The 11931-nt window shown below is 40.5% G+C and overlaps 1 protein-coding gene across 1 annotated transcript; it reads right to left on the bottom strand.

Moving 5' to 3' along the window:
- Positions 1-7808: 7808 nt before the first annotated feature.
- Positions 7809-11396, bottom strand: LOC109217079 (ADP-ribosylation factor 1-like). Its single transcript, XM_019381307.1, has 7 exons — positions 11206-11396; positions 10410-10570; positions 9319-9389; positions 8681-8800; positions 8391-8509; positions 8182-8263; positions 7809-8099 (listed from the first exon to the last, which is right to left on the bottom strand). The coding sequence occupies exons 2-7, from the start codon at positions 10555-10557 to the stop codon at positions 8094-8096; spliced, it is 546 nt and encodes a 181-aa protein (XP_019236852.1). The 5' UTR covers positions 10558-10570; positions 11206-11396; the 3' UTR covers positions 7809-8093.
- Positions 11397-11931: the final 535 nt, after the last annotated feature.

The raw sequence follows: 11931 nt of genomic DNA, 5'->3' as shown, positions 1-11931 counted from the left end.
GTCCCGGTGGTGCGAGATTTTCTAGATGTGATTCCTGAAGACCTGCCGGTCATGCCGCCGGACTGGGATATTGACTTCAGTATTGATTTGGGGTCGGGCACTCAGCCCATTTCTATTCCTCCATACCTTATGGCACCGGCTGAGTTGAAGGAGCAGCTTCAGGAGCTCCTTGAGAAGGGGTTTATTAGGCCTAGTATGTCACCTTGGGGTGCACCAGTTCTATTTGTGAAGAAGAAGGATGGCACCATGAGAATGTGCATTGATTATCGGTAGTTGAACAAAGTCACAATCAAGAACAAGTATCCTTTGTCGCGTGTTGATGATCTATTTGACCAACTTCAGGAAGCGAGGGTGTCCTCCAAGATTGATTTGAGGTCAGGCTATCACCAGTTAAAGATACGAGACTCGGATATTCTTAAGGCAGCTTTCATGACCCATTATGGTCATTATGAGTTCCTCGTGATGTCTTTTGGGATGACCAATGCCCCAACATCGTTCATGCATCTGATGAACAACGTATTTCAACCATACCTCGACTCGTTTGTTATTTTATTCATTGATGATATTCTGGTGTACTCTCGTAGCCAGGAGGAGCATTCCCAGCATTTGCGGATTGTGTTGAAGCGGTTGAGAGAGGATAAGCTTTATGTTAAGTTCTCCAAGTGTGAGTTCTAGCTCAGTTCAGTGGCGTTCTTGGGGCACGTGGTGTCCAGTGAGGATATTCAGGTCGATCTGAAGAAGATAGAGGCATTTCGGAGTTGGCCAGACCGTCCTCAGCCACAGAGATTCGGAGCTCTCTTGGGTTGGCTGGTTATTACTATCGGTTCGTGCAGGGTTTCTCTCCTATTGCATCGCCCTTGACCAAATTAACCCAAAACGGTGCTCCTTTCAGGTGGTCGGATGAGTGTAAGGCGAGCTTTCAGAAGCTCAAGACTGCCTTGACCACAACTCCAGTTCTAGTTCTACCATCAGCTTCTGGTTTGTATACCGTATATTGTGATGCTTCTCGGATCAGCATTGGATGTGTTTTGATGCAAGAGGGTAGAGTGATAGCTTATGCTTCGCGCCAGTTGAAGCCCCATGAGAAGAACTACCCTGTTCATGATTTGGAGTTGGATGCCATAGTTCATGTATTGTAGATTTGGAAGCACTATCTCTATGGTGTGTCTTGTGAGGTGTTTACTGATCATCGTAGCCTCCAGCACTTATTCAAACAGAAGGATCTCAATTTGAGGTAGCGGAGGTAGTTGGAGCTGCTAAAGGACTATGATATTACTATTTTGTATCACCCGGGAAAGTCCAATGTGGTGGCTGATGCCTTGAGTAGAAAGGCAGTGAGTATGGGCAGTCTTGCATTTATTCCTGTTGGGGAGAGACCTGTTGCAATTGATGTTCAGTATTTGGCTAACCAGCTAGTGAGATTGGATGTTGAGGAGCCCAGTCGAGTTCTAGCTTGTGTGGTTTCTCGGTCTTCCTTATTTGATCGCATCAGAGAGCGCCAGTATGATGATCCTCATTTGCTTGTCCTCAAGGACAAGGTTCATCATGATGATGCCAGAGATGTGACTATTGGAGATGATGGGGGTATTGAGGATGGAGGTCCGGATATGTGTGCCCAATGTAGATGGGCTTCGGGAGTTAATCTGGAGGAGGCCCATAGCTCACAGTATTCCATCCATCTCGGTGCCGCGAAGATGTACCAGGATTTGAGACAACACTATTGGTGGAGGAGAATGAAGAAAGATATATTTGGGTTTGTAGCTCATTGTCTCAACTGTCAGCAGGTGAAATATGAGCGTCAGAGCCCAGGTGGCTTGCTTCAGCAGATAGAGATTCTAGAGTGGAAGTGGGAGCGGATCACCATGGACTTTGTAGTTGAGCTCCCACGGACTTCGAGGAAGTTCGATGCTATTTGGGTGATTGTGGATCGGCTGACCAAGTCCGCGCACTTCATTTCCTGAGAGTACTACCTATTCTTCAAATCGGTTCGCTGAGATTTACATCAGGGAGATTGTTCGCCTGCATGGTGTGCCAGTTTCCATCATATCGAATAGAGGCACGCAGTTCACATTGCAGTTTTAGAGAGTCGTGCAATGAGAGTTGGGCACTCAGGTTGAGTTGAGCACAACATTTCATCCTCAGACGGACGGACAGTCCGAGCACACTATTCAGATATTAGAGGACATGTTACGTGCTTGTGTCATTGATTTTGGTGGTTTATGGGACCAGTTTTTGCCGCTCGCGGAGTTTGCTTGCAACAACAGTTATCAGTCAAGCATTTAGATGGCTCCGTACGAGTCTTTATATGGGAGGCGGTGTAGATCCCCAGTGGGTTGGTTCGAGCCGGGCGAGTCTAGGCTATTGGGTACTGACCTAGTTCAGGATGCATTGGACAAGGTGAAATTGACTGGGGAGCGGCTTCGCGCGGCGCAGTCGAGACAGAAGAGTTATGCTGACAGGAAGGTCTGTGATGTGCTTACATGGTTGTGGAGAAGGTTCTGCTGAAAGTTTCTCCCATGAAGGGTGTTATGAGATTCGGAAAGAAGGGCAACTTGAGCCCTCGATTCCTTGGGCCTTTTGAGGTACTTCAGAGGATTTGGGAGGTGGCTTACAATCTTGCCATGCCACCCAGCTTGTCGAGTGTGCATCCAGTTTTCCATGTTTCTATGCTCTGGAAGTATATCAATGATCCGTCCCATGTTTTGGATTTCAGCATGGTTCAGTTAGATGGTGAATGAACTTATGATGTGGAGCCGATGGCTTTTTGGAGCGACAGGTTCGAAAGTTGAGGTCAAAGCATATAACTTCAGTGAAAATGTAGTGGAGAGGTCAGCCCGTGGAGGAGGCTACTTAGGAGACCGAGAGGGAGATGCGGAGCAGATACCCACACGTATTTGAGGCTCTAGGTATGTTTCTAGTCCCGTTCGAGGATGAACGTTTGTATAAGAGGGGGATGATGTAGCGACCCGGCCGGTCATTCGAGATTTATAGCCCCGTTTCCCCTGTTTCCTGCTTATTTTGTGATCTACAGCTATATTATGATATACCGGGTTAGTTGATTTGGGTTCGTAGTGGTTTCAGAGTGAATTGAGACACATAGTCTCTTATTTGAAAGCATAAGTTGGAAAAGTTGACCGGATGTTGACATATGTGTAAACGACCTCGGATTTGAATTTTGATGGTTCTGTTAGCTCTGTAGGTGATTTTGGACTTAGGAGCGCGTCCGGAATGTATTTGGAGGTCCGTGGTAGAATTAGGCTTGAATTGGCAAAAGTTCGAATTTTGGCGATTTTGGCCGGCAGTGGAAATTTTGATATCGGGGTCGGATTGGATTTCTGGAATTTGGAGTAGGTTCGTGGTGTCATTTCTGACTTATGTGAAAAATTTGAGGTCATCGGACATGGTTTGATAGGTTTCGGCGTCGTTTGTAGAATTCGGAAGATTTGAAATCCCTCAGGCTTGAATCCGAGTGTAAATTGGTGTTTTGATGTTGTTTTGAGTGATTCGAAGGTTCGACTAAGTTTGTATCGGGTTATAGGACCTGTTGGTATGTTTGGTTGTGGTGCCGAGGGCCTCGGGGTTATTTCGGGTGGTTGACAGCTTTATTTGAGTGGAGGAAATGCAGCTGAAGTGATGTTGTTGCTGGTGTAATTGCACCTGCGGAGTGGCAACCGCAGGTGCGTGTCTGCAGAAGCAAAAGAGGTGCTGCAGATGCGGCCAAGAAGGAGCTGGGCATGATCCGCAGGTGCGAAGATTTTTCCGCACCTGCAAGTGTCGCAGATGCGGGCAACTAGGCGCAGGTGCGTTGGAAGGTCGCAGGTGCGATGGATTCCCGCACCTGCGGCGTACGCAGATGCGGTTTTGGAGCCGCAGGAGAGGAGGCTGGGACTTTTTAAGTGCAATCTGCACCTGCAATGGAATTTCCACAGGTGCGGCGTCACAAAAGCGACCAATGGACCGCAGGTGCGGTATTGCTGGGCAGAAAAGCACCAGCTCGAGTTTTATCTTCCATTTTCAATTTTGGACTTGAGAAACTCGGGAGAGAGGCGATTTTTGAAGGATTTCAAGGGAAAACACTGGTGTAAGTGATTCTAACTCATAATGGTCAAAGTTTCGTGAATCCATGGCTTTATTCATCACCTAATTAGGGATTTGAGCTAGAAATTTGGGGGTTTAGGGCTTGACAATTGGAGAGTGGATTTGGGGGATTTGAGTGACCAAGTGAGGTTAGATTTTGATAAATTTGGTATGGTTATGCTCGTGAATGAACGGGCTTTCTGGTTTTTTGACTTTTGTCGGATTTCGAGACGTGGGACCGGGGGCCGGGTTTGAGCCGATTTTAGATTTTTGGCTATAATTTGGTATTTTTCTTGTGGAATTGGTTCCTTTAGCCTATATTGATCGTATTGTATTGCTTGTGGCTAGATTCGGGACATTTGGAGACCGATTTGAGAGACAAGGGTATCGCGGAGTAGGATTTTTGCTTGGTTTGAGGTAAGTAACGCTTCCAAACTTGATTCTAAGGGTTCGAAACCCCAAATTATGTGTTATGTGATTGGTATTGAGGTGACGCACATGCCAAGTGACGGGCGTGCGAGCATGCACTATGAGAATTGTGGCCTGGGTGACTCCATGGCACCGTTTAGTGACTGTATCCTGTTTATATCCATGTTTCCATCATGTGATAAAGTAGTTGAGCTGCAAATCATGCTAGATATCATGTTTAGGCCTTGTGCCTGTACTGTTTGGACCCTTAGCGGTCGTTTCTTACTGTCATCTCACTAGTTTTCATTTAATATTCCATATTTAGTCATGATCATGCATTTTTATATCATATCTCAATCTTAGTTATTTATTGATTCATCGTATCATTGTTCCGGGTTGTTTTCATGACATTGTGAGCCCGTGGTGTGACTGAAGAGGTTGATGACTTAGTGAGGCCGAGAGCTTGGTTATGAGTGACAATTATGGGGTCGGGCTGCACGCAACAGCAGATATATTGATGATTATGATAGCGCTTGGGCTGCAGGAGCCCCTCCGGAGTCAATAACACACCCCCAGTAAGCGCAGTTGATATTATTGAGGGATGGATCTTCCCTGGACATGGATCTTGTCCGAAGCATTGATTCCTGGAGATGTATCTTCTCCACAGGGATGGATTGGCCTTCCTCGGTACTGTGTGATTGTTGTCAGTGATGTGTATATAATCCGGGATGGATCTTCCATGGGTTGTATGAGCCATATACAGTACTGAGTGGTTGAGTATTTGAAAGTGTGAGCACATGAGGCTGATAGCATGACGCATTCCGTACAGCATGTGCATTGGCATGTAGAGGTAGCAGAGATATATTATTTACACTGTTCGTATATGTTCTACTTTACTGTTTTGAACTACCTATTAGATTGAAAGCATGCCTACGTTTCTTCCACGGTTATATTTGTTCTTATATATATCGGTTGAGTTCGTCACTACCTTTCAGTTCAATGTTTGGACTTGTTACTTACTGAGTTGGTGTACTCACGTTACCCCCTGCACCTCATGTGCATATCCAAGCGATACCGGTCGTAGCGGCAGTTGCTAATCGAGGTTCTAGAGTTTGGAGATTATTGAGGTAGCTGCATGGCGTTCGCGGGCCTTGACTCACCTTCCTTATCTTTGTCGTACTTTCAGTTTATAGCTTTAGACACTGTTGTAGACTGTATTTATTGATCTAGACGTTCATGTACTCAGTGACACCCTAGTTTTGGGCTGAATTGTATCACTTTGGAAATTTCTTATGTTCAAACAGTTTTTCTTTAATTGTTAAATGCTTCCATTAATGTTTTTCAAACTTATTGTTGTTGGTGTTGGGTTATTGAGTTGAGGCTGGCCTAGTTCCACGATAGGCGCCGTCACGACGGCTATTTTTGGGTTGTGACACTTATCCGTGATAATAACTGCTTTTGCTCTAATTGTTTGTTGATGTTTCTTAGATTGCTAATATCCTTAGATTGATAAGTGATACTTGACTCCATGATTGCATCTGAAGTAGCCTAAATGGCCATGAGTAAGATCTACTAAAATATGATTTGCATTCTTATTTATGTTCAGTTCCCATCCTTGCCTATCTTTACTGAGTGGAAATATTTAGTCCATGCTGTGAAAAAATGCAAGCCTTTACTAAAGGTTATTCCTATTAAATGGATCAAACCATCTGATGGTAGTCTAAAACTCAATACTAATGGATGTGGCAAAAGAAACCCAAGGTTAGCAGGTGGAGGAGGATGCTTAAGAAATCAATATGGAGACCTCATTATGGCTAATTCAACTTTCTTTGGCTCCTATATTAATGATATGGCAGACGCAAGGGCTATTCTAGTAGGCTTAATTTGGTGTATTGACAATGGATATAAGGAGGTTGAAATTGAATCTGATCCTCTAATCATAATCAATGCAATAAACAATCAGGCTGGAACACCTTGACAGATTGCCCATTTAATTGAACGTATCAGAGAGATGAGGCAGAAAGGCCACATTAAGTTCTCACACTGCTATAAGGAAGCCAATTGCACTGCCGACTTGCTAGCTAATTGGAGCTTACATAGGAAATCATCTACTTTCTTCATGGAAGCTAACACTTTACCTGTGAAGGTGAGAGCTGCTTTCAGCTTTGAAGAATGACAGACCAGCTGGTCAACTTCCAAATTAGGACTACCAAAAAGCCATTCAATGCTTAGCCTTCATAATATTGGCTTGTCATACTGAGGAGTTTTTTGGCCTTCACATGCTTTTAATTTGGAGCTCTAGCTATGTATTTCTCTGTTTTGTGTTCCTTTACTTTTAACTAAGGGGCCAATTAGCTTAGTTTTATCAACCCTTCTTGTATCGAATCTTCCCTTTTGTGATTTTAATATATAGGTTGAGGTCATGCCTAACTTCTTTGCCATAATAGTGATATTAAGAGGGGGGGGCCGGGGGGGGGGAGGGGGGGGAATGATTGGATTAGAATGGTGCAGGAGTGTGTTGTCATCGGAAGATATCTATCAAGGTGAAATGCAAAAAAAAATTAACATGGTTTTAAGAGCATAAATGAGAGTGGGTGGGGGGAAAAAAATGATATATGAGGTTAAAATGAGGCTTAGAGGTCCAACGTATTTACAAAGATGAGTGTGCATAAATTTTAGCACAATATAACCCAAGATCAAACATGATAATAGAAGAGAATATGTTTTTTGAATTAGCACCCAGGTTCAAACATGATAATAGAACATAAAATATGTATTTGAATTAGCAAGGAATTGCATTTATGGACTATCAGAAAATCCAAAATGTATATATCCATAAATAGAATATTTATAATCTAAGCACATATTTTTCTTACAGAGCAATAGAGCATCGTAAAAATATCGATGTTAAAGATTGATGTGCATCATACAATATTAGGACATAATCAATTCCAACAGAAGGTACCGGTAACGCATGTAGATGGTTTGATGTCTATCGCACCCCTTCAAATGCACAAGTTACGGGTTTAATGCCATGATAATATTTTTTTTTTCTCCCAAAAGAAGTGGATCTTTCCCGCTTTAATATCATGATAATTAAAGATACTAAAAGAGAAGGAATTATAGCCAGAGTTATATTATCTTGAGTCAATTCTGCAAGCTTAAATATAAGTAAACCTCAGGGTTCTTATACATCACCAGGCCTAAACTTCTCAACACAACAAAATACTTTAAAATTCCGACTTCAAATTTTGTCTAATAGATAAGTAGCACAAGAAATAGTAAAGACATGCTCATCAGCAGTGCAGAGAAACATCACCAACTTCAACCAACCAATTACGGGGAGAGAACCTTAATCTCAATTAAAATAAAATGTTGAAGGCAAAGTCGTTGAGCATATGTCAGCCAAAGGGCAAAATATTACATGAATTTAACCTAAAGTTACTGCAGAGTACCATTCTTTAAAAGAAAAGGGCAAATGTACTGACAACAATAAGGATAAGCAGATCTATCTCGCGAAAGAAAGATCAGCAAGTAAATAAGTGCTCTAGACATTGTTGAAGTCTATATTGACAAAAATATAGCTGCAAAAATCATGGATCCCACGTTCAACCCTGCAATAACAACAATGTTAGAATATTTAGAGCTAATAAAAGCGAGAAATAAAAGCAAATGTGATAATGAGTGCTCCCGTACCTTGTTTGCAATGTTGTTTGAGAGCCAGTCAAGCCCCTCATACAACCCTTCTCCAGAGGTAGCGCAAGTGCTCTGAATGTACCTGTGTAACAAAATTACATAGATTCAGCATTTGGTAGCACATGCAAACCATGTGAATCTCCAGCCATGTTCGTTATAAACATATACTTACAGATCTTGCAAATAAAGAAGCACCACATAGCACATACCAGTGACGTTGGCGGAGAGAGTGAAGACCAAGCTTGTCAGTAATCTCAGCAGCATTCATAGCATTTGGAAGATCTTGCTTGTTAGCAAACACAAGCAGCACAGCATCCCTCAGTTCATCCTATGCTTACATAGGCGAAAGTCATTCAGAACAGGATACGAGTGAAAGGAACCAACTCCAAGAATGTTAACTGAAACAACATTTCTGGATATGTCTTCTGTATACACCAGGCATGGGCCCCAGGACTTGATATAGTCTTAACTGAAAGAAAGATAGGCATCATTTCCATACCTCATTCAACATCCGGTGCAGCTCATCTCTAGCCTCAACAACACGATCACGATCATTACTATCGACCACAAAGATAAGTCCTTGTGTGTTTTGGAAGTAATGCCTCCACAATGGTCGGATCTGGAAATACAAGAAATTTGAAAGGGAACAATAGGCAACACGAAGTATGTCAACTTCCACAAAGTGTCATGTCACAGTATCAAAAGATCTCCATCACATGTCTTAAGAGTAGATAAAATAAAATAACCCTTGACCATACATCTAATAGAAGTCCTTGCAACTGCAATTCTAGGTAAGCCAGTACTTGATAAAAGCAGCAAAGGCAAGCATTTGATATAGGAGGGAAAACAAAGATCATTTCTTGGTTTCATGTGTCAATTGTTTTTGGTGAGTGGGAATATCGAGCAAGAATAGCAAAAAAAGAAGAAAGAAGCCTGGTGAACCTGAAACACTAGTACGAGAAAGAAAACATAATTCCAATACCAGAAATGCTCCTTTATCTTGCAACTTGAAATAAGGTCAGTATGAAAGTCAGCCAAAATCAAAGTAGAACTTGCAATGTCTTTTCACTTGTTTAACAAACTAATGTTAAATATTGCAGATAGCATTGCACTTTGGTATCATATGGCATTAAGTACCTTGTCCTGACCACCAACATCCCAGACAGTGAAGCTTATGTTCTTGTATTCAACAGTCTCCACATTGAATCCTGATAAAGAATGAGTAATTGCAGATAGTATTAATAGCAATAGCTGGCTAGAATCAACTCAACTATGGCAAACATTTGCAAGACAATCATACTACTAAAAACAGAGGACATAGTTGTAATGGTAGAAAGTTATTTACAATTTTTTTTTTTTGATCGGGAGTTATTAACAACATTTTTTGGATTCAGCATATTAAGTATATATTGAGAAAGAAAGCCAATCACTCAGGTAACCGATTGAGCACCTCTATCCCTCCATCCCGGGATGCTATCAGTTATGTTGTTTGTTTGAAGCTATGTTATTCTTCTGACTTGTTGTAAAGGGTTAGTCCCAAAAGTTCAACACAATTGGTCTTTTACTTGCTTCTGGATTCTGATGAGTTGATGTCAAGCTGTGGTCCGAAGGAGTTTTCACAAGTATATTGCTGATTATGTTCCCTCATTATTGCTTAACTATTAGCTACATATATGCTTTTCGAGATACAGTTGCTAGTTTCTTCTTAAATTAACAAATTTTACTTCACGGAATATAGTTTTGATTATTGACTAGTCTAATTTGAAATTGTCCCGTAGAGACCAGCGTGTACAACAAGCTCTGCTAATATGTCGTATCCTACTATGTTTGGAAGCATTTACTCTTCAGTGTAGGTTATATTGCAAGGAAACTCTATAGTAAGATGGTCAGGCAATGAATGTTTTGGGAATGGAAGTTGGGATGTCACATGTCGTGTATGTGAGTATTCCACTAATCCTTTTACGGTGTATAAAGGAAGGATGAAACCTACTCTCTCTGGGAAATTTTAAGAATGTTTTTTTGTTCACGTGGATATTTCACGAATGTACTTTAAACTGTGGGTAGAGTTTTAGGGATGTTTGTTGGAAAAAACTCGAATAGCAGCAGCAATTACTCAAAACAAAAACAGAATGACAATGTCAATATAAAAGTTACCAAAGCATAAGATCAGCCCCACAAGCAGTAAAACAATTAGAGATCATTCATACAGTACACATAACATGACTTACCAATGGTAGGAATAGTGGTAACGATCTCTCCCAGCTTGAGCTTGTACAATATGGTGGTTTTACCAGCTGCATCAAGACCGACCATCAGAATACGCATCTCCTTCTTGGCAAACAGCCGACTGAAAAGCTTCCCGAATGATAAACCCATCTTTTCTCAATGCCTGTTGGACAAAAAATAAAAACTCAGATCACTGCACAATTTACATTCACCATCAAGCTTACACCAATGAATTTTATTGTATCGACAGGTTTCATAAATGCACAAGCATTGGAAAATGAGAACCAGAGCTAAGATTTCAAGCCAACAGAAATCCCGATTACAATATGGTGATCAAATAAGCAACTTCTGGTTCCTCTTTTTTTTTTAAAAAAAAATCATCTTAAATTTCAATGTTCCTTAATTTATCTAAAGATCCATATCAATAAGTTTAATAATCAATTGAATCAAGGACCCGTGTATGTAAATCTGATCCTTGAAGATTGACACAACTAACCAAAATCCAGATCCATTGACAAAAAAGAACAAAAATCCACATCCAAAAAATTGACACCAATCCAGAAAGCATAACCAGATCAAATCAATAGAAATACGAAGAATACACATGAATATCAAATAAAGATGAAAACTTTATTAAAAACCCAGATCCAAAAGGCCTAAATCCAGATCTTAAATTCCATAAACTTCTCGATCAACAAAAAAGATACACAAATAAACAAACTTTTATCATATCAATCGTTGGCAACCGAACGGTGTGTGTGTGATGAAAATCAATGAATTGGAGAAGAGAGATCTTACAGTGATGAACACGAATCAGGAGAGAGCGAGAGAGAGGGGCAGATCTAGAAAAGACTCTGCCCTTTAGAAATGACAATAAAATGCGAAAGCTATGGATGTTCTGTTCTTCTTTTAGCGGATGCCTCAAGGATTGTCGGAAATATCAGCTATTTTAGGGAGAGGCCCTATTAAAATTTGACAATTTGAATTTTCAAATTAATTAAGTCTCGTCAGATGTGGAATTGGATTCTTTTAAACTTTTTGGTGACAAATAGTAGAAAATTTCTACATTCTTTACCACCACTCGTATGGAATTGTGCCGCATGGTAACTATATTTAATGAGGGAGTGCTTAAATAACAAATTTTTTAATAGTTTCCTCTCTCAAATAATTTCGTTCGTTTCGATATTTTTTTTTATAACAAATAGCTGTTATATATAAAAATTATTCAAAAATTAATTTTTTTTAATGGTACATATAAAAGATAAAAAATATTATTCAAATTTAAAATCTCAAAAGATATGCATATTTCACTAGTTAAATATTGAAGAAAGCAAATACATTATTAATAAATCCATAACTAAACGTATAAAGATTTAAACTCTAAGTCAGATATTTAAAACTACCTTAAAAATAAATTCTTTCAAGATTGATGAAAAACTTTGTAATTGTAGCTTGTTTTGTAGATTTATGCTCTTGCTAGCGATATAACGCTTGAATTGGCTAAGATTTGTGTTGGCCTAAGTA

This window comes from Nicotiana attenuata, unplaced genomic scaffold, assembly GCF_001879085.1.
Source record: "Nicotiana attenuata strain UT unplaced genomic scaffold, NIATTr2, whole genome shotgun sequence".
NCBI lineage: Eukaryota > Viridiplantae > Streptophyta > Magnoliopsida > Solanales > Solanaceae > Nicotiana > Nicotiana attenuata.
This window is presented reverse-complemented; position numbering and strand designations above follow the sequence as displayed.